At 32.4% G+C, this 21,663-nt stretch overlaps 3 protein-coding genes across 10 annotated transcripts; 2 read left to right on the top strand and 1 right to left on the bottom strand.

Moving 5' to 3' along the window:
• The first annotated feature begins 1,995 nt into the window (after positions 1-1,995).
• On the top strand, positions 1,996-9,159 carry LOC113865535 (TOM1-like protein 9). Its single transcript, XM_027500161.1, has 10 exons — positions 1,996-2,366; positions 3,310-3,388; positions 4,426-4,524; positions 4,621-4,734; positions 4,974-5,134; positions 6,510-6,591; positions 6,724-6,809; positions 6,937-7,134; positions 7,701-8,185; positions 8,440-9,159. The coding sequence occupies exons 1-10, from the start codon at positions 2,266-2,268 to the stop codon at positions 9,030-9,032; spliced, it is 1,998 nt and encodes a 665-aa protein (XP_027355962.1). The 5' UTR covers positions 1,996-2,265; the 3' UTR covers positions 9,033-9,159.
• Positions 9,160-10,389: 1,230 nt separating this feature from the next.
• Positions 10,390-14,492, top strand: LOC113865226 (protein PEROXIN-4). 4 transcript variants are annotated; one of them, XR_003504972.1, is made up of 7 exons: positions 11,441-11,630; positions 11,726-11,774; positions 12,057-12,176; positions 12,280-12,408; positions 13,019-13,148; positions 13,717-13,864; positions 13,963-14,492. XR_003504972.1 is itself a non-coding variant. In XM_027499636.1 (6 exons), exons 2-6 carry the CDS (start codon positions 11,769-11,771, stop codon positions 13,803-13,805), a joined length of 474 nt encoding a protein of 157 aa, XP_027355437.1. In that variant the 5' UTR covers positions 10,390-10,406; positions 11,715-11,768; the 3' UTR covers positions 13,806-14,007. The 4 variants fall into 4 exon arrangements, 3 of the variants coding, with proteins under 3 accessions (XP_027355437.1, XP_027355438.1, XP_027355436.1); XM_027499636.1 differs by lacking the exon at positions 11,441-11,630 and adding an exon at positions 10,390-10,406 and having other exon boundaries at positions 11,715-11,774; positions 13,717-14,007; XM_027499637.1 differs by having other exon boundaries at positions 13,717-14,105.
• Positions 14,493-14,574: 82 nt separating this feature from the next.
• Positions 14,575-19,795, bottom strand: LOC113864409 (putative esterase YitV). Of its 5 annotated transcripts, none has more exons than XM_027498070.1 (13): positions 19,433-19,719; positions 19,270-19,343; positions 19,089-19,175; positions 18,833-18,964; positions 18,479-18,565; positions 17,793-17,846; positions 17,545-17,638; positions 17,393-17,463; positions 17,246-17,315; positions 16,757-16,809; positions 16,426-16,519; positions 16,164-16,261; positions 14,575-15,020 (listed from the first exon to the last, which is right to left on the bottom strand). In XM_027498070.1, exons 1-13 carry the CDS (start codon positions 19,518-19,520, stop codon positions 14,931-14,933), a joined length of 1,092 nt encoding a protein of 363 aa, XP_027353871.1. In that variant the 5' UTR covers positions 19,521-19,719; the 3' UTR covers positions 14,575-14,930. The 5 variants fall into 5 exon arrangements, 4 of the variants coding, with proteins under 4 accessions (XP_027353871.1, XP_027353872.1, XP_027353873.1 ...); XM_027498071.1 differs by having other exon boundaries at positions 14,689-15,020; positions 17,417-17,463; positions 19,433-19,663; XM_027498072.1 differs by having other exon boundaries at positions 14,689-15,020; positions 17,420-17,463; positions 19,433-19,663.
• Positions 19,796-21,663: the final 1,868 nt, after the last annotated feature.

Genomic DNA, 21,663 nt, shown 5'->3' with positions numbered 1-21,663 from the left:
ACCGTAAAATTAAAGTGGCGGCGTCCTTTCCTTTAGTCGGTCGGTTACCTTGCTGCGTGTCACCAAAATGACGATGGCAATAGCGACATGATGGAGCCTCCGATGCAACATAATCTGAAAATTTGGTAAAATTCTGTGAAATTCCTAAGCATACTTTATCGTTTAAAAAATATTATAGCAATATTTGTAGAAGAGTTGTTTATTTTATACAATATGTTTATTTACATATCTAGTATTTATTGAATTTAATATATTATATTTTGTCTATATTTCATGCACACTCCACTATCCTCTCTGGCGAAGAATTTAGTGTATATTATTAACATAAAATGTTTATGCTATTGATTAGTTAAAAAATCTTAAATTTATCTTTTAAAATAATTATTATATAAATTTACAATTTTTAATAATATAATAATTTAGAATTGTTTGATAATATAAAATATTTATAACATCACATTTTAACTAAATTTTATTTAACTAGTGTATTTGTTTGCAGTGACATAAAAATATTTATTCATAATGTTTAATTTAAAATTTTTCATACAGTAGCTTTAAAAATAATTTATTTTTTAGTAACTATTTATGTAACATTTAACTTAATTTATATAACACGATATGAACCTTATGTCTAAATGATTTAGGACTTGTTTGTTTCTATTTTGATTTTTAATTTTTTAAATTTATATTTTTTAATAATTAAAAATTAATTTTAAAAAAATAAAAATAAAAATTATATTTGTTAGAAATTTTATTTTTTATTTAAAAAATATTTATAATTTCTTATTATTTTTATTTTTTAATACTTTTAAATATTTGTTATAAATTTTTAAAATTTAATCATTCAAAAATATGATATTATTAGTAACACATCTTGTTCAGGTCATGTGTCAGATTAACTATATTATTCAACTTGAATGTTATGTAATTAGATAAAAATAAATTAATAAATTATTAATAAAAACTAATTTAAAAAAAAAGAGATTATATTAAAAAATTATAAATTTTTAAAGGATGGTAATCTTATTTAAACAATAAAAATAATTTATTTACTACGGAAGTTTCTCTGATGATGAGAGAATACACCCTTAAAATATATGTATATAATATTTTATTTATTTATTTATTCTATTACTACATATCAAAATATTTATTTATATTTTCATTTTCTTCTATTTTTTACGCTTAAAAATTAATAATGCGCAACCATAAATTTTCATATACAATATGGTTTTTGTCGTTTTACTTTGAAAAAGATAATAATATTTATTTTTTATTATTTTTAAAGTGTATTTAAACATACATAACAAAAAAATAAAGAATATTTCATTAAAAATTTAATATTCAATATTATTAATACATTGAATTATATGACATTTTATTATTTATTAATGAAATTATTATAAACAAATTTTTACAACAAGTCATTGAACACAAAAAAAAATATTTTAAATATATTTTCTTCTCACTTTTAATTTAAGATTAAATTAAATTAAATGTGTCTTTAATATCTTTAGCTAAAATTAGGTCTTTAATATCATTAGGAAAAAGTTTAAGATTTAGGTTTGAAGAAATTTTAAGTTTTGATTAAATTTTATATTTTAATTAGTTAATTTTAAATAAAAAATATCCGAATAATCTAATTTGTAAACATTTTGAAAACAAAATGAGACTTGTTTAATATGAGAGAAACTTGATGAATCAAAATTACACAAACTCTTAATTTAAGAGGGGGTAAAATGTAATTCAGCCAATTTCCATTTAGATTTAGTAACATAACTTGTTACATTTTAAATTTCACTTGATAGAACTTTTAATAATTGACAATCAATATATAATTGAAAATAGGATATTATTCTATTGTTAAAGGAATATTTAGTTGATAATCGTAAAAATATGTTTTGGTTTTGATTCAGTTTCTGTATTTTACGGTTTTGCGAAAACAGCGTTTGCCTTTATATTCAAATCTTGGCTGACTAGGTGATGCAAATCTTGTTTTTGGATCAGTTGCGATATTCTATGCACTACTTCGGTTAAGCTCGGTCGGCATGGCGAAGCACGCCTTAACTGTTATTATTGGTCCGTGATTTTCTCACTTCCAAGTCTACCCCTAGCTTTCCTTAACGGAATTCAGCTGCATAGCAATCTTAGTTGGAGAAAGTCAGAGAGAGAGAGAGGCCGTTACTTATATCTCTGTGCTGTCAGTGGATTTGCGCTTTTCTCGCACCGGAAAAGTATCGTCCGTCTCGTCGCCGGCGAGAAGCCATGGTAAATTCCTTGGTTGAACGTGCCACGAGCAGCATGCTCGTGGGCCCTGATTGGGCTTTGAACATGGAGATCTGTGACATACTCAATCGTGAACCTGGGTGCGCATAGTTTTGGATTTTTGTTTTTTTTTTCTTTTCCTACGTAATTCAGGAAACATATGTTCTTATGCGCAGTTTCTTCTTCTTCTTCATTCTCCTCGTCGTTGTTTTAATCAAATAGTTCTCTGTTTTTGTGCTGTGGCTCATGGCAGAATTACGTACAAAAATGCACGACGAGATTTCTTTGGTTTTCTGTTATGAATGAATTATGACAATGATGGATGTGTTATAGAGTGGCATTTGTGTCGATGAATGGAGATTGGTGTTTTCTTCCATGTTTCTTCTGTTCTTATTTATTGCATGACGATGATGGTTGTGATTACACTTTTGCATTGTTTTAACAGTAACACCAATGGAACAGCGAAAATTTGGAATGAGAACTTTCAAATTCGAGCCAGAGGTTTGGCTTGAGTTTTCGCTTTTTGAATTGGTGATTGGGGATTGAGTGCTGTTGTTCCATTGATCATTAGGGAATAAGGATACTAGGTGGCTATTATGGATTCTGCTGATTTGTACATGATCCACTTGTTTCGTGCATATGCTGTGTGACGTCTATTTTGCATCTGGTCACTACAAGTTGCCGATTCCCTTCTACAGGACATTATAAGCTTTCTAGGAGATAATTTTTTTGTGTTAGTGCCCGTTCGATTATGTTTCAAAACTTTGGAAATACCATATCTGAATATAGCATTTCTCATGTTTTTACACTGATTATGAGTTATTTTTATCTTTTGCTAATGGGAGAAATGGGTGGCCGTGTGGCACATCTCAATTTGTATTTTGTTTATATACTCTTCTGATTTTATGCAGTTTGGAACTGGATTTTGCTTTTTTTAATGGGTACAAATGTTTAACTAAAATTTTATGTCTAAAATTATTATAGTTTAGGTTCCGGATTTGTGCTTCCAGCGTTTGATAACTCAGTTTGGTTATGATTTATCAGGCAAACAAAGGATGTTGTTAAAGGCATAAAGAAGCGGATTGGAAATAAAGTTCCTAGAGTTCAACTTCTTGCACTAACTGTAAGCTCATATATTTTATAGGCATAAAGAATGCTTCAGATTACCTTTTTGACCTCATACTTGTTGCATTTAATGTTTCTCTCTGCTTGTCTGAAATAGACATACCCTTAAACAACTATAAGCAAAGTGAGAGCCTGCAATGAAACCACGTCTGATGATCACATATGCCTATAAATTAAAGGAAAAATAAATATTATAAGAGAAGAAAACCTTCAAATAGTTTGATTCCTTGGATTTATTATTTCCATTTTAATTGATAAATAACTGGTGGAAACTGGAAAACTTTTGTTATCCGTTGACTATTATCTGGTGAGAATAATACAATGAAAATTTATCATAGGTCACGCTTTTGATGTTTATTCAGTTATAGTAACAGTTGAAAAGGACTGTTTTTTCTTTAGCATGTTAAAGTCATCCTCTCAATTGGTGACTTCTCTTGGTCATACAATCTCCTTCACTCACAAACTCCAATGTCCTCGTTGTCATCATTTTTCTAATGTGAATGAATGATGTAGGATATGCTTGTAGGGGTAAATTTGTAGGACTTGAGTTGGGAAATAGGGAAAGAAAAGTGATTTTGACTTTGGCTTGTTTACCAAATCAGGCAAGTAGTAATAAAGAGGAAATGTGAGTATCATTTCTAGAGGGATTAAAGTTATCAATAACTAATTTAAAGCATTAAAACTAGTTGGGTGAAACTAAATTTGGATTGAAGGAAACTCTTAATTAAATTAAACCTAAAAATAATTAAATATAATGAATATACATAAAAATAAAAAATAACTGGACAGGAATAGCACGGCTTTAGGTCTTTAATATTTTATAGAAAGTTGTTAGGATGTTGATTTAATTTGATTCTTCATTGTTCAGATTGCCTTAATGTTAGTTGTTTCTAAGAATCCCTTAGAGCTGTATAAATTAGGTTTGTTCAGATAGGGAGGATTGCATCTAATCAGTATATAATGAAAATGTCTGCATTATAATCTTTAATAACTAGAAAATCTCATTTGTTTTTCCATTGGTATGCTATATTTTAGCTGCTGGAGACGATGGTAAAGAATTGTGGGGACATTGTCCACATGCATATTGCCGAGAGAGATATTGTTCATGAGATGGTGAAAATAGTAAAGAAGAAGGTATCTGTGTCTCTTAGATGTTTTTATAGCCTTCCTATTTTATACCTGATTTCACTATGTAAAATACGTTTATGATATTTATCATGCCAATTGTAGCCTGATTATCATGTCAGAGAGAAGATACTGATCCTTATAGATACTTGGCAAGAAGCTTTAGACGGGCCAAGGCCAAGATATCCACAGTATTATGCTGCATACCAGGAACTGCTGGTATGTTTATCAAGTTATTGTATTGAGATTTGCTTACCAAGTACTACATCTCCACTTATCATTAAAAACAGGAAGAGACACAGTTCATAATGGAAGCATTTGCCACTTTTCTTTTGGACATAATGCTCTCATCTGATTGCTTTTATGGGTTTTTACTTTCAGTGTGAAGGTTTACAATCAGAATATTTTCATAAACATTATCTGTTTATTTTGTTCTATAAAAGATTTGTTTGTTTCAGCATGCTGGTGTAACATTCCCTCAGAGGTCTGACCAATCTGCACCTGTATTCACACCACCACAAACATTACCTTTGACATCATACCCGCAAAATATACGAGATTCTGTTGGTCGACAAGACACAGCTGAGTCCTCAGCAGAGACTGAGTTTCCAACCCTAAGGTACATTTCTATCTCTTTTCTTGTTATGGTGTATAAAGTTGAATTAATTGTTGATAATTTGGATATTGATCTCTTGTTGTCCAACTCGCTATCTTCAGATTTTCCTTTGATGGAATGCGTTAATTATGTATAAATCCAGCGTAGTTCAGTATCATAACCATATCCTTCAACAGTCTAGATTTTCTTTGCAGCTCAGATGTCTCATTTTGGATCCATATACGCTTTCTTTTATAATGGGAATGGTCTTGCCAATTAAGATGGTTGTTGCATTTGATGGATACTGGGGCTCAATAGGAGAGAGTGCAACTTCTTATAGACCATCCACTTGGAGAGTTTACTCTTGGCGTGGGCATAGGGTGCAATAACTGCCATAATGTAGTGATTGTTAGAAGTATTGTAGTTATTATGAATTTATGATAGTGCTTTTAGAATGTAGAATGCTGCAACTGCCATGAGGCAGTCATTAGGAGTATGACAATTATTTTGACAATAATTTTTAGAATGTAGAGTGCACTAACTGCTATAAGGCAGTTATTGTTGGCAAGTATTGTTAAGGAATATGCCACTTTTAGGGTGTATTATACAATTTAGAAGTTAGGAAGGAGGTTAGAAGTTATAATGTGTAATATTCTGAAGTTTAGAGCAAAAAGTCTCTTGCAATACATTTTAGATGAGCCTTGACTCAGAATTTACTAAATAAACTCAGTGTGATAATTTTAGAATTTTCTCAACATCATCTTTTTTCTAATGAATGAAGCAAAATAAGGTGTTTTTTGGGGGGAACCTGGTAAGTAAGCAAGATTTAGTTTATTATTATTATTATGTCAATTTAGAAAATTACAGCACAAGCTAACTAAAAGAACACTTCATATTTGTCCTTCATATAATCATTAAGAATGCGCAAAAAAATGAAGTGTATTTTAGTCAACTTATGTTATAACATTCTCAATTGGTGTGATTAGAAATACATTAATATGTCACATTGTATTTAACAAGAAATATCACTATTTGTATGATAGTTAACTAACGGATTCTTACAGAGGAACACCCCATATTTAGGGACTGCTTTTATTATTCCTCTTTTCCAGAGGCTAAATTGAAGTTTTCTTATCTCTCAAGTTTCAAGAATTAATTTGAAGTTTTAGTCTACTATTTATTACTAGAGAATTTCACATGGGTCTCACTAAACAAAAACTAGAGAAGGGGGCCTAGTTTTTTCATGAGACTCAAAATATACTCATAATAAAGAGTATGTTGTTAACATTTCTTTAATTATTACAATGATGATGACAAAATTTATGCTACATGGTACAAAGTACAAACTACCATCAATAATCATGCATTGATATGTTTTACTTGAATTTTCTATTGCCAGTTTGACTGAAATTCAGAATGCACGTGGTATTATGGATGTTCTTGCAGAAATGCTCAATGCATTAGACCCTGGTAACAAAGAAGTAAGTTATTGAATGCAAGCTATAAATTATGATGTAAATGAATGACAAAAATTTTGTGAAGCGTAAGGCTTTTATGAATAAAGCTACTGATTCTATTGAATACATGGCATTTCATGTATGAGTTATTTTCAGGGGCTTCAGCAGGAAGTTATTGTGGATTTGGTGGAGCAATGTAGAACATACAAGCAGAGAGTGGTGCACCTTGTTAATTCAACCTCGTAAGGCCTGATGGGGTTCATGATATTCTTTACATGTTAACTCCATTCTTAGTAAGTTTTCTTCTTTAAATCCAAAATTAAAAAAAAAACAAGTATTAATTATGGTTGCTTTTGACTGCTTTTACAGGGATGAGTCCCTGCTATGCCAAGGCTTAGCTCTGAATGACGATCTGCAGTGTTTACTGGCTAAGCATGAATCCATTGCTTCGGAAACTTCTGCTGAAAATCATACTGAGAAACCGAAGCCTGAACCTACTGAAGCAGTTGTAGCTGTTGATGTTCCTTTGATTGATATTGGAGATACTAGTAAACAAACTGATGGGAGGTAGTCCAGTGGCTATTGTTGCTCTCCTTTATTGCTCTGCATTCATTGACATATGATCCTATCAGTCTTACCAATGAGAATTCAGATAATACATTATTTTACCTTATTGGAATCCATGTAATTCAATACTGTTTGCTATTCTCTTGACCCATTAAATTTTATAATTCTGAATAAATTTCAAACTGTATGTGTCAACAGAATCCTAGAAACTTGTTTATTACTGTTGGCTTTAAAGTTAAGGATTTCGGAATTTTTGTGATTTCGGAATTTTTGTGATACTTTATTTTGGGTACTTTACTACTTTAGTTTGTCATTCTTCATATTTGCACCTGGGAGTTTTATATGCCTCTATCAGAACTCTCCATTATGTGTTTTACTTCATACATGAGTAACTGTTGAATCTCGATCTCTTCTTTGATGAATTAGGTTAGCTGAGATTTGGCTGCAGATTTACATATGTAGTTGGTTCATGTATTAACATGCAGAAATAGATTGTGTGAAATTTTGACTTAACCTGTCTGGTGTCTTCTAGTTATGTGGTTTTTCATTTTAATATATCTTTTCAGATCGTCTCCTAGTGGCGAAGGAGGATCTGAAACATTGAATCAGTTATTGCTTCCTGCACCCTCCACATCAAACGGATCAGTTCCCCTTGCGATGGTTGATCCCAAAGTGGACCTGCTCAGTGGTGACGACTATAACTCACCAAAAGCGGAGACTTCACTTGCTCTCGTTCCTCTGGGAGAACAGCAGCCAACCATCCCTGTTCCTCAGCAGAATGCCCTTGTTCTTTTTGATATGTTTACTAATGGAAGCAATTCACCTACTTCTGTTAACACCCCGCCAATTAATGTTGCTGGCCAAACCAGTCCGTTATCTCCCCAATTTCACCAACAGCAGACTTTAATATCTCAAGGTGTATTTTACCCCAACGGAAGTGTGCCAAATGTGGGTTCACCTCGTTATGAGCAATCACCATATATACAAAGTACAGGTCCTTCCTGGAACGGTCAGGTTGGGCAGCAGCAACAGCCACCTTCACCAGTTTATGGTGCACTAATGCTTCTTTATTATATTTAATTCCTGTTTGGCTCAAATCCTTCACAATTGCATGCTTTTCTTTGCTGTGGCAAAATTTGATTTCTGATTCCTTTTGCGTTGCTTTTATACTGGTTCATGGCAAACTCAAAGCTCTTTAATGTTTTCTTTCCCAACTTACTGGCAGTAATTTGTTGGGATGGATTAGAGAGAGACGGGATTTGTGCTCTCATTTTTGCATAATTCACCTTTTCTTTTGGTTTACAGGTATGCAGAGTGGTGGATCATTTCCACCACCTCCCTGGGAAGCTCAACCTACAGACATTGAGAGCCCAGTAGCAGGCAGTCAATATCCACAACCACTGCAAGTCACTCAAATGGTTGTGACACAGATACAAAGTGCTGCACATCGTCAGGGACCTCAAGCAATGGGGCATGACCAGGTTGTTGGAATGTATATGCAGCCGAATGTTGGCCATATGTCAATGATCAATAACCATGTTCAAAACAATCAGTTGGGCTTGCATCCTCAGCATATTCAGGGCGGTGCTGGTCCCTATATGGGTATGGTTTCCCATCAAATGCATAATGGTTCCGTGGCTTCCATGTATCCTCAACAGATGTATGGCAACCAATTCGTAGGATATGGCTATGGTCAGCAACAAGGGGTTCAACATGTTGAGCAGCAAATGTATGGTTTATCTGTGAGAGATGATGGCGCTTTGAGAGATTCTTACCAGGTTTCTCCTTCATCTTATGTGCCATCTGGGAAGCCTTACAAGCCAGAGAATAAGTTATTTGGGGACCTTGTTAATATGGCAAAAGTAAATCCAAAATCTACACCAGACCGAGCTATGTAGAACTGTGATTGGGTTTGCATTTTTCACCTGTTTGCTAAATCTTGTTCTCTTTTTTTCTTCATTCTTTCATTCTACTTCCATACAAATTAAATATATGTATATTAAAAAAATATTTTTTATTATTGTCCCATATAGTGTTGCTTGTCTTGCAATTGGCACTAGATTATGTACATTTTTCTAGAGGAAACACTGAACTGTTTTTTTAAAAATATTTGTATATAATATAAAAACTTAATTTTTTATTCATAAACATGTATTATGATAAAAATTTAATTTTTTAGGCTAATTTAATCTTTTTATGATTATTATATAACTATTAACTACATTCTTTACTCTTTTTGTTATAGATATTTTAAAAATGATTTATGATATATAATTTTATTTTTTTATTCTATTTTTTTCACTCAAATAAGTGGATGATTTTATTTTATTTTTCCTGGTCTCTTATTTATATCCATCCAAAAAGATACTATTTGTACTCATTATAGGAATTTTTATGTTTTGAAGTCAATTTGGTACTCCGTTAAATGGGTAAAATTTAATGAAATATATTTCATGCAATTTTTCATTAATACTGTGTTTGGATGCTGAAAAATTACAGAAAAGAAAAGGAAGTAGAGGTAAAGTTGTTCTTTAAAGGAGGGAAGAGGAGAATTTTTTTTCTTTTTTAGTCGAAAAAAAAACTAGTCATTTTGGAAGAAAGTGGGAGAGGGGCAGGGAGATGCTCCTTTTTTAAATAGTTTTTTTTTATGAATATTAATATAATATAATGAATTATAAAATATATATTTTAAATTATTATAATAAAAAAATTAAATTTTACGTTAAATTTTTTATATATGTTTTTTTTTTATTTCAACCCATCTAATCATCAAATACATTCCTTAAAATTTATTAGATCTCTTATGTATATTATCGTAATGTATAATAAGCAAATGATCTTATCTTTTTGTTAGAAGTAGGGTAAAATTGTAAGAATAAGTGTAACTAATTGAAAATTCCATACTGTTAATAAATAGTTGCTCAGTTTATCTACTTGAGTTTTTATATTTACTAAATAGAATATTATCGAATTTTGGTGGTTTATCCAACTGAGATAAGAAAAATTTCCTTCTCTTTTAAACTTATTTGTTAGCTTAATAAAAATAATTTTGTTCTGTTTCTTTTATAAAATAATAAAATGTATATAAAGAAAAAAAAATAATGACGAACTTTACACTTATTATTTTCTTTCTGCAAAAGAAGAAGAAAAATTAACCTTACCTGGTACTGTCTGTCTAAGCAAAATTATTAAAATTATTTTTTTAATAATAATAGAGATGATTATTTATTTTATTAAGAAAAATAAAATTAAAAATACCGGTCTTTGGTTAAATGGAGAGAAGAGGAAAAAAGAAAGAAAGAGATAAACTCTTTATTTAGTTTTTAAAAAAAAATTAAAATTGTATTATTATTTCATTTTGATAACCAAATAAAAACCAAAAAGCTATTAACAGTGAATATATGAATAAAAAAACAAGTCTAATTAGTATGGTTTATAAAATTTAAAAATACTTTATATTTTCTACTTTTTAGAGTAATTGCGTTGTTAAACATTTTTTTTTAATTTTCCATTTATTAAAATTCAACTTTATGTTTATTTCGCATGAAATAAAACGTAAAAGAAATAAATAAAAATAAAAATAAAGCAGAAATATACTACTTATAAAAACAACTTATGATTTTCATGAATTCTTTTGAATTATTTTAATAAAATTATTGATATAACTTGTAAAAATATGCATTTAATTAAACTATTTATTTAAATTCAAAATTTATCTAAACAAAGCATAAAACTTGTATTTAAAACTAGTTATCCAACAAGTTCTTAGACTTTTTTTTAAATTTATTTTGCAATACTGTAAAATAGAGATTTTACTTTCTTAACTATTTTCTCTTTTAAATTAGCAAATTATTTTTATAAATTTTGCTTCATATCCTCTCTTTCTTTTTATTTATCTTCAATTCAATATTACGTGCCATGGTCTGGCACAACTCTACAAAAAATAGAAATTTCATTAATGTTTTTGAAAAAAATAAATATTTTATTCAATTATTAATAAATTTTGTAAAACATTTTAGGCTTTATAATTTATTTGGAGTAGATATATTACTGTTGTTTTTATTAATAAATGTCTTAAAAGATGCTAACGAATAAAAATAAAAAACTATTGAATCAAAAAATCTATAAACTATTAAATTTTTAACATATTAAAATGTTCATTTTTTTAACGAGAAATATCTATTAGACAAATCCAAATTAATTTACTCATGATAATTACTAACCAGTTCCAATCGGCTTTCGTTAAAACTTTACTAATCTCAACGGAAAAGAAAAAAGAAACTTTATTAAGCCAAAGAATCGCGACTACAGTGTAAACGGGGTGGGTATCAATCGTCTACGCGGTGGGTCCACTGTTTTAGGGTTTGCAGAGTTTCCATTTTACTTTTCATTTCCGATCCACAATTGATCCAAATACATTAAATCATTTCTTCCGTTCTTTCCTCTTTGCAATTCGCCACATTCAAAGATATCATTCAATAACTTCGTGCCACCTGGTACCATTTTTGTTGCTTAATATTTATTCACGATCTCTCAATTTTGTTCATAGGCTCGCATATTGATTCTTTCTTTTTGGTGAATAATCTTGCAGTTAAATTCATTCCGAGGAATTCGTTCCTTTGTACTTATCCAGCATGCAGGTTCGTTAACTAATTTTCTTTTTTATATTTTCCTGGATACAGTTGATTTAATGGATGCAATTGTTGTGGATAATGAATCTGCATGGATGTAATCGTTTTGGTGTGGGTTGTGTTTAGGACTAGGTGTTTTGAATCAACTTTGCAGGATGGTGGATGTGTTGCAATTCAAACAATTGTATTTGTGTGCCTCTGTACCTGAATTTGTTGTTCTCTCTTGCAATTTGTAATAAGCTTGATTCTTCAATAAAATCCTTTTGTCTTTGAATTGTGTTTTTCACACAGGCTTCGCGGGCTAGGCTGTTCAAGGAGTACAAAGAGGTGCAGCGAGAGAAGGCGGTTGATCCTGATATTCAACTGGTGTGTGATGATTCTAATATTTTTAAATGGACGGCTCTCATTAAGGTATGCTTACTGAGTCTCTTGTAGAGGATTGTATGAGATATTCAATTTTAACATGTCTGTGAGGATTCTGACCTGTGCTCTGGTTTGTTTTGTTTACAATTAGGGACCCTCTGAGACTCCTTTTGAGGGGGGTGTATTCCAACTTGCTTTTTCTGTTCCGGAACAGTATCCTCTGCAACCGCCTCAAGTCCGGTTTTTGACTAAAATATTTCACCCGAATGTGCATTTTAAGGTGAGATGGATCCCTCTATAACTAATTATCACTTTGTCTTGTTCGTACATTTTTCAAGCATATAAGGTGACTATGAGGTTTCTAAGGAAAATTGGGTTGTCCTAATTTATTTCACAATTTTCATTGATGAATGGTTTCTGAAATTTTCCAAATAATGTATAGTTGAAAGAATCTCTGATAGTTGTTTGCACGGAGAATGAATAGGATTGGTTATCCTTGTAGCCCTGCTATGAACCATAAATGTAAAAGTTCTGCAACTTTTACCGTAGACATACTTTGGCACTAATGCATGATATTTATAAAGATGAGTGTTTGTGCTTGGTCTTGGTTGTCTTGATTACCTTCTCTCTGGTGGGAAAGACTGATATTTTTAACAAATTATGGGAGGCTGATAAGTTAAAGAAGGCTAAGCTCTATGCACTATTAACCGCTGCCAGTTTCATAAAGAACTCAATGGAAACTGAAGGCCTCTGATTGAATTTGATCACCTGTTATATTAATTTTGCTTTCCTTCTGTTCTTTGTAAGTTGATGGATAACTTTTTTCTATTGGACTTGGTGTTCTTGACATTTCTTCAAGACTCTTATTTAACCAACTAGTAATTTTCCAGACCGGGGAGATTTGCCTAGATATCTTGAAAAATGCTTGGAGCCCAGCTTGGACACTTCAATCTGTCTGTAGGGCTATAATTGCTTTGATGGCTCATCCAGAACCTGACAGCCCACTGAATTGTGATTCAGGTTAACAAACTTTCTCCATTTTATATCAATTTTTCAATTCTCCACTTCATTCTCCTCCCTCCCATTCCTAAAGGAAAAGAAAGAACTGCTGGAAAGGGAGACTCGAATTCATACAATATTATGTTGTAATATACTTGATTGTGGATGACCAGATTGACGTTGGATTTAAGGATTGAGAAAATGCAAAAGTTATCCCAGTTAACTATTTATAAACATCCACATGCTCATTGATTGTGCTTGAGAGAATGGATGAGGAGTTGGTGGACTAGAATCTGTTGTTTCACTTAAATACTTGTCCTTTTGGTCGTCTTAAGTGTGTGTGATGTTTGAATTTACATGTACATTTCTAAATGTTTTATGTTGATTATAGAACTATCTAGAATGACATTCAGTGTTATTGGGAAAATGAAGAACTTCAAATCCTTAAGCCCTCAACTCATTCCAAATCTATGTCTTCATTCCTTTATTTATTTAATATAAACAAAGGTCAGCTGGAAAACTTGTAATGTTGCTGACCAATTATGTAAGGAGACCCATTTTCTGCCACTTATTTTGATTTGTTGTACAGGCAATCTTCTGCGTTCAGGTGATGTTAGAGGGTACCAGTCCATGGCAAGAATGTACACCAGGCTTGCAGCAATGCCAAAGAAAGGCTGAATGATTTCAGATAACTTGTTTCCTATGTTTGTTTAGGTGACAAGAAGCGGTAGATACAGGTCTTTCTTCTAATCTTAATTTGCTTGAAATGTATACACATTAAGACATGATAATTGTTTGATGTATTTGAAATGTATTGAAGTAGTGACTTGTACAGAGTGTAGGTGTGACTTCGCATATCTTGATTCATGCCAGAATTGAGCTCAACATATTCAAATAATCCTTGTGCTTTATTTGTATGAAAGTCAGGTTTTGAGCTTGCATTCCATAATTTGAGTCAGGAGCAGCATATTGTGCAGTCCAATTACTTTTCATGGTTTGATTCTTCATGCATAATTTATGCACGGTCTAATTCTTGGCTCCTTTTGGAGGAAGCTTTTTACTTCTTCCATGAGGACTAACCATCTGATTATTAATGGGACTGGGGTTCCCATGTATGATGGTCGTGATCTCCTCGGAGGAAGAAACTTTTTGGAGGGCACTGCGTATATCAGCACTCACTGAAATTTTCCCCAATCTAAGAGGATGGGAGATACCATACACTAATTTAAAACACTCGCACATTGGAAGACACGTTGATTATAACATACGTGTACGCGATATACACATTGGAAAAATTCTTGCGTAAGATGCACTACGTCAATTATTGATGCATTATTGATTAATGATTAAATAAGTAATGTTTAGTGATCCTAATTAGTTATATGTTCCTTTAAGTGGAGAGTGCAACCATAAAAGGATCCATCATGACTCAAGGAAAACGCCACATAATGACTCTCTTATGGGAAGAGTGCAACTTTACCTGCATAAACTCCAGAAAGAATATAAAAACTGTCCGTTCGTTTATTCATTCCTAATGCCTCACATTTAGCGAAGCTTACATATATAATGACATAGTATAACATTTTTCTGAATAACTTAGTTATTTATTTCCTAATCGACCACCCTTAGCGTAGGACATTTTAGAGCGATATCTTGGATTAGAGTTTGTGTTCAACCCGTAAAGCATTTTGCATCATTTGTATGATGATGCACACAATCAAACAGACAAGTGAAACGAGCCAGAGCAAGCTTAATTATTTCAACCCCACAGGGCTTTAAGTAATACACCTGAAGGCACACGGCCTAAGGCTTTAAAAACCTGTCAAACCAATCAGATGATTCTTTCACCTGAAGCCTCGTTATTTGGTGTCCAATTCCAGGTTCAGCAACAAACTGCAATGTCAAAATAACCAATCATAAATGAACAGTCATTACCTGAGGTTGACGGTACTTTAATTTTAAAATAAAGTTGCTACAACCACACCTTCATTTCTTTGTCAAAACATACTCATTTTATTAATTTATAATTTTATTAAGATTTTATGAACAAGTGTCGCATTTGTTAAAAGAATAAAAAATAAAACCTTGACATTTTAATATATGAATGCTTTAGTTTTTTTTTTTTTAATAATTACTATTTTTTATCCTATACCGTTAGGTGCTCTTAGTTAATCCCATTTTATTTTTATTAATGTTGTATACTGTGAGAACTAATCAATTGAGCTGTATAGTCTATTTTATTGTCTGTCCATTTAAGAGGATAACATAGATTAGGAAACTTAGTAAATATATTCGTTTATATTAATTTTTCAAAAGTTCCTAGTATAACCTCCATTTGTACTTTTCTCTCATTTATGATGGATGTATAGTGTTTAAAAATAGGTAGAAATAAGGGTAGAATTGAAAAAATAATAATTAACGTTATCTGAAATTTTTTAATGAACAGATAAATAAATATTTTTTATCTAGACAAAAAAACTAAAAAAAAATATGCTCACATATACTTAAACAGAGTTAAACTGTTCTGCTTAAAAAGTATATATATTTTTTCATATAAGATTATGTTAAAATATAGCTCAGGACAAACTATGAAGTAAAAAAAGATAAAACTAAAATGAGAAGTACAACCAGCGCTTAAAAAAAATTCCCTACTCCTCCTTCCTCTTCAAATCTCCCCTCCCAAATAATATGGCACACAAGGGTTCTCATAATCATATCTAGCTTAACAGGCTTACCAGCGCTTTGCCTGAAATGTTAACTTCATCAAATCTTAGAAGTCAGGTTGACCAAATAAAGCCAATAATAGCATACACGCACTCACATGTGTTTGCCATACTTTGAAAAGCACACACAAAACTCGGGACTTCCTTTTCACTTTTATTATGAGAGGTTCATAACGAAATGGTATTCTTTTAAATCGGAGAATTCCATGTTGCAGTCAACTGTTGAATCCATTCTTATTAAACTGATAACGGAAAACCACATTGGCATGTTTAAGATTACTCACCAAACTGACCAAACAATACAAGTTCATACCTTGAAATTATCTAAACAGTGAAGCTTTCCATATGCCTGGATTGCCTTTGACACTGGATTTTCCAAGCCTGCAAGGGGGCACCGAGGATCTTCCGCACCTAGATGAAGAAGTCTACGATGTTACTAATATATCCTAAAGAAGCAAAAACACTGTTTGCAGCAGTGTGACCATAATTATTGTCAGGAAATATAGTTGGATAATGTATAGGGGAGCCATATACAATTTGAAAATGTCAAATGTAAAATACATTCAAGGTCTTACCATTAAGAATAAGCAAAGGACGTGGTGCAATAATTGGAATTGAGTAGGGTGAATCAAACTGGGAGGCTAAACCAGGAGCAATCCTGTCCCACACCTGATCAGAAATATAAAACTAAAATCAGTATTTTGTATCAACTGCAAACACTTCAGAATAACGAACAAAGCTCTATAGAAAATTCTGACCAATGGGTGAATAACTCCGCAATTATGAGATACGCATTATTGTACCAAGCAATGTCAATCATGTTTTATTAAAGCAATAAACATATCAAAGCCTAAAGCAATTCATTTGGAGAAGAATTATAGCTGGATTAATAAAAACTAGGCCGACCTTCTCCACCATTTCTTTGTCAATAGCAACTTTACCCAAGTCAACACGAGCCTCTGCATCCATAAACCTAAGAGCGTAAGGGATGCATATACCAAAGCACCTCTGGAATATATGTTCAGTTGTAAACTGTTAACATGCTTCAATAAGTACCCAATAGGACCAATATTCATATCATATTTTCCCTTCTAGGTCTGAGTCTGACTCAAACACCATCCAATTTCACCATGTCATTTAATCCAATGGCATTCTATCATAAATGACCAATTGTAAAAGACATCATCAATTTTAAGAATTTATTTGACGTTACTTCTGAGATCATAAACCACGTGGAGCATATATAAACTGCTACATACAAGATTACTGAATTTGTAATAACTTAATAATATATAAACCAAAATGAAGTAGGAGGAGAAGTAACTAGAGCAAAGACAAGAAAACGTAAAACATGAAAAAAATTTTAAAAACTCATTTGTTTTTTCATTATCTTACTCTCGAAAAGGCGCTTTATACTGTCAACTCGACCCTGCCACTTATCATTGTCTATGGCCCATCGAAACCCCTGCAAGAAGTTTTCAAATTGCCGTTTCAGAAGCACATCTTATTAAATAAAAGCTTCATTCAGTCGTTCAATGCCACCTGAACCCCAATCAGAAGAACAACCACAGTATAGCGAGGATCAACAGCTGCGGCAAACCACGCATGCATTCCTGCATTATGGAATTATATAAATAACCAGTCACATATGTATATACCATCTGAGATATTCCTTTCAACTTCCATCAACCTACCTCCGAGTGATATTCCGGTGATTCCTATCCTAGAAGGGTCTATATCCTTTCTCTGTGTTGTTAGATAATCTGCCAATTTAATCAAGTCCCACACCTGCCATGTCGAGAAAGAATACACCATTGCCGAGCCAATATAATCATAAGTTTAAACTGCCCCAATGCCATGAATTATGATTCAAACAAATCATTGGGAGCAGAAAGTGGCTCCATCACTGTATGATAAAGTAGCATGATAAATAAGAAGGTACCGTGTCATATATGAATGGCATCGTCTTGCCGGTTTCCCATGCAGAAATAAGAGCCTGTGTATTTTTTGGGGGCAAGGTTGTAGCCAAAACAAATGTAAAAGAAATCTTGATCAGTTTTAGAATTTTATAAATATGACTTATTTTTCACATTCCGAAGGATCTTGCGTAAATATGTAAGCAAAAGAGAGTCCATTTCTTCTTTATATAAAGACAAAGTGAACAAGAAAACAATATATTTTTAAGACAAGCTTATATTCTACAGGGAAAGTTACATACACTGTTCAGAATCACCAAAATATGAATTTAATTTGATTTAGCAATCATATTATTATTTATGGAGCTCATTGTAAAAAATGAATTGGAATTAATTTACTAATCAAATTCTATGTGGGAACTTACAACTCATTTTATTAAAGTAATTTACTTGATTCCCATAACTTTGAATATGTAAATTAGTAAATTAATCAGGGAAAAATAGTTAAATAAATAAACTACATTGCTATCAAATCCAATCAAATTTCAGTTACACAACTCAAATCAAAATGATTCAAAATCAAATCCATTCCTAAATTTTGACGTTTCAATTAAAGAAATTTAAGTATGAATTTAGACTAAAACATTTCCGGAAATAACATTGTGCAATTCATTGATCAGCACTTCCTAAGTAAAGCAAAGCAATCACGTACATTGCTATAGGTGGTCGTGCTGGTGGCCCGTTCACCATGGTAACGAGAATCAACGGAAATTGCTATGTATCCTCGCGAAGCATATGCCTGAAACACAAAGAAGAAAAATAGAAACAAAGACAGAAAGACAATTCATGAGTATGGATTTTTCTATTACATAGAGAGTAAAAAAAGAAGGTTTCAATATAATAAATAGATTTTCTATTATCGATATTACAACATTTTCTCTTTTCGATAATCTTTCTATGTTTAGTTCTTTTATCCTCTATGGATATGATAAGCGGAATAAAAAACGATTGCAATTTGCAAACGAGCAATGACAGATGAGTGAAGCAGAGAAGATGCAGCAGCAACCTCAAGCAACGGACGCACGAATTCTTTATATTTGTTTGTACTGTGAAGAAAAACAACTGCAGGCCTTTTTGTATTCTTATCGCTTTCCTTCAACTTCAAAATCAACAGAGGCAACCGTCCTTGCTCTCCTTCCTACAATCCAAAAACAACGATTGTTTCCACGATTTTTTTTTCTCGAGCTCAAAATCAAATCCAAATAACAAAAAAATCGATTCAAAATTCAGCTCATGAAAAATCGAATTGATTAATTATCTACCTCTATAGTCAAGTAGAGATTCTCCTCCACGAGCGAATCTTCAAGGTTATCAATGTCCGCCTTTGGACAAGACTCCATAATCTCCTTCTATAAGGTTCTCAGGCAAGTGAAACTAGCAAATGAAGTAAATATTGAACAAAAAAACGAAAAAAAAAAGATGCTATGAATGTTGAAGTGAAACCTCTTCGACAGATGGAACAGAGTTCTGATGCAAAGGATTCTCCACTGGCTCGGCGATTTTGAAAGTTAGCGGAACTGAAACATATATGACGAACGAATTTCAATTCTAGAAGAATAAGAATCGTTGCAGAATATATATCAAGATCGTAGAATTATTGTTATACCTTGAGCGGGTCGCCTACTACACAGGACTTTCAGGAACTCTGATCGGAGCTTCCTCTGAGCTGCTTCGATGGCTTCTTTTTCTGCCATTTCGGTTTGGGTTTGACTGTGAGTGCGAGCTTGAGCGATGGCTCTGCTTCCCTGTGTGTTGTGCGCTCTGCGTTTATAATTAAGTAACTTTGGCGGGTGGGTGGTATTTGTACGATGCTCAACGCACGTGTGGCTTAGAAGAGATCGCAGGTGCAACTTTCATCATTTACCCCTCTTGCTTTCCAGCCGCTATGGTGGTACTTACTGGTGGCCTTGATTGATTGCCTTATCCTTTTGTTGTTGCTAAATTTTAAAAAAATAAAAATTAAATGAATGCTTATAAAAAAGAAGAAGAATGTTATATATGTTATAAATAACACTTCATTTAATTGAATGGTTTTGCGTTTTGTCTAGGTTCATTTGGGGTTTTACCTTTTGAAAGGACTTTATAATCATCTTGTTGATTCTGTTCAATGTTATTATCTAAGCTAATTATGAATAAAATTCATTGTGATCGTGAAAGATATATTATTTATTATTTTATCCTCTTTAGAGGTTAATTTGTTACAGGTTGCCAAAATAAAATCTTGTAGTTTGTTAAATATATGACAGGATGGATGGGGAAATAGAGAAAGGACGACCAAAGTAATGAGTTGCAAGGAAGCTTCAGTTCCTGACTTTATCAGTGTACTTAATAAATACAGATCTCAGTGAGTTCCTCGATTATTATTCTACACATTGTTTAACAACATTACGACAATGAAATTGAGTGGGTGTTGTTTACACTCAAGAACAATCGGATCCAGAGGAAAATGCCTCGAAACATTCACAAGGTTACAAAATGATTGGCGTGAAAATACAATTGCAAACGGGCTAAAGCTCGTTGATTTTATTTCATAATGAAGAGTTACCGATGTTTACACTTCTGGATAACAAATAGTCTTCCGGCCGATCGAGAATAAGAGTGTATACATATAATGAAAAATGCTTACATGTATGCCAAAATATGAAAATGTCAAACTAATTTTTTTTTAATTTTCTAACAAATGATTATTAACTTCATACTTTACCCTTCAAAATGCACCTTCTCTTCATACGATATAAATCGTACTGTTGAATATATCTTCCTATATTTTTTGGTCACAAGGAGATTGGTAGCAGGCTATAGACCGGATACAGCGGGATCAAATTCCTCTCATTTTATAATGAGATGTGGTTAAATCACTCAAACAATCGCATCATCCGCTGTATGACTTCGTGTCTTAAATCGGTGTTTGAACCATTTAAAATACGAACTGTGCAAAAATATCTGGAAACTGGTGGAAAGTCTCGGTTTCCTTTGCCAAAGAAGCTTTAATGATCAATGTGTTTCTACGTTTCAAATCCTTGGCTTCAACGCGGATAAGAACCAATTAAAACTGCTGCTAGGTGGCTACTGTTACTTCTTTTCCTATACTCATTATTCTGTTACCAAGCACCTTTATTTCCTTTTAAAGCAAAACCAGAAGAAAGAATAAAGACCAAATTGAAAATCGATGTATTTTTCAGAGACCGAACATGGATCTTCCTTTGTACAGTTAAGCGGAAGCATTCAATAAGTTTCTCCGGTGTATATTATGTCAATTGACATAACTTATGTCAATATTCCTACGAACATATCCACACTTTTGTATACAGTAAAGATCAAAATTTGGCCAGTGTTCAGATCATTACTTAATTCAGTTGAAATATCACTGCTAGGAAAGAAGAGGTTCCAAGTTGTAATTCTAGACAAGCTCCAATTTAACAGCAGGGAACAAGACTTGGGTATAATAACTATGCACATCAGCGCAAAAATTCCCGGATGCACCATGACACTGGGAACATTTTTCATTACTATTCAGGTCGATGAAAGATCATTATTACCATGTCCATCAGTTATTGCATAATCTGTCTGATATATTCCAGAAACCAATGGAATGGGATAATTTCCAATGCAGTTGTTGGGAATTCCCTTCTCACTCCCAGTATCGGTTTCAGCATCAATATTATTACTGTTGCCTTCAGGTTCTTTCTTGTTTCCCACCTCTTTGTTGGCCAACGAAGAGCATACCGATTCTACAACGTTAAAGATAACTAATATTAATTAATTTAACATCAGTGAAATTCTTAATAAAACGTCACAGAAGCTGAAGAAATGAATGGATCAGGCATTCCAGATTCT

This window comes from Abrus precatorius, unplaced genomic scaffold (assembly GCF_003935025.1).
Source record: "Abrus precatorius isolate BTA unplaced genomic scaffold, Abrus_2018 Scaffold4, whole genome shotgun sequence".
NCBI lineage: Eukaryota > Viridiplantae > Streptophyta > Magnoliopsida > Fabales > Fabaceae > Abrus > Abrus precatorius.
Note: the sequence above shows the minus strand (reverse complement) of the source record. Positions and strands in the feature narration are given on the sequence as shown.

Excerpts from the sequence above, each read along its gene's own strand:
- LOC113865535 (XM_027500161.1), top strand. The coding sequence starts at position 2,266 with ATGGTAAATTCCTTGGTTGAACGTGCCACGAGCAGCATGCTCGTGGGC. Across the intron at positions 2,367-3,309 it reads ATACTCAATCGTGAACCTGG|GCAAACAAAGGATGTTGTTA; the intron begins GTGCGCATAGTT and ends ATGATTTATCAG. Across the intron at positions 4,525-4,620 it reads TGAAAATAGTAAAGAAGAAG|CCTGATTATCATGTCAGAGA; the intron begins GTATCTGTGTCT and ends TGCCAATTGTAG.
- LOC113865226 (XM_027499637.1), top strand. Across the intron at positions 12,177-12,279 it reads AATGGACGGCTCTCATTAAG|GGACCCTCTGAGACTCCTTT; the intron begins GTATGCTTACTG and ends GTTTACAATTAG. Across the intron at positions 12,409-13,018 it reads ACCCGAATGTGCATTTTAAG|ACCGGGGAGATTTGCCTAGA; the intron begins GTGAGATGGATC and ends GTAATTTTCCAG.
- LOC113864409 (XM_027498070.1), bottom strand. The coding sequence starts at position 19,520 with ATGGCAGAAAAAGAAGCCATCGAAGCAGCTCAGAGGAAGCTCCGATCA. Across the intron at positions 16,520-16,756 it reads ACAAAGAAATGGTGGAGAAG|GTGTGGGACAGGATTGCTCC; the intron begins GTCGGCCTAGTT and ends ATTTCTGATCAG. Across the intron at positions 15,021-16,163 it reads ACTGTTTAGATAATTTCAAG|TTTGTTGCTGAACCTGGAAT; the intron begins GTATGAACTTGT and ends TTGACATTGCAG.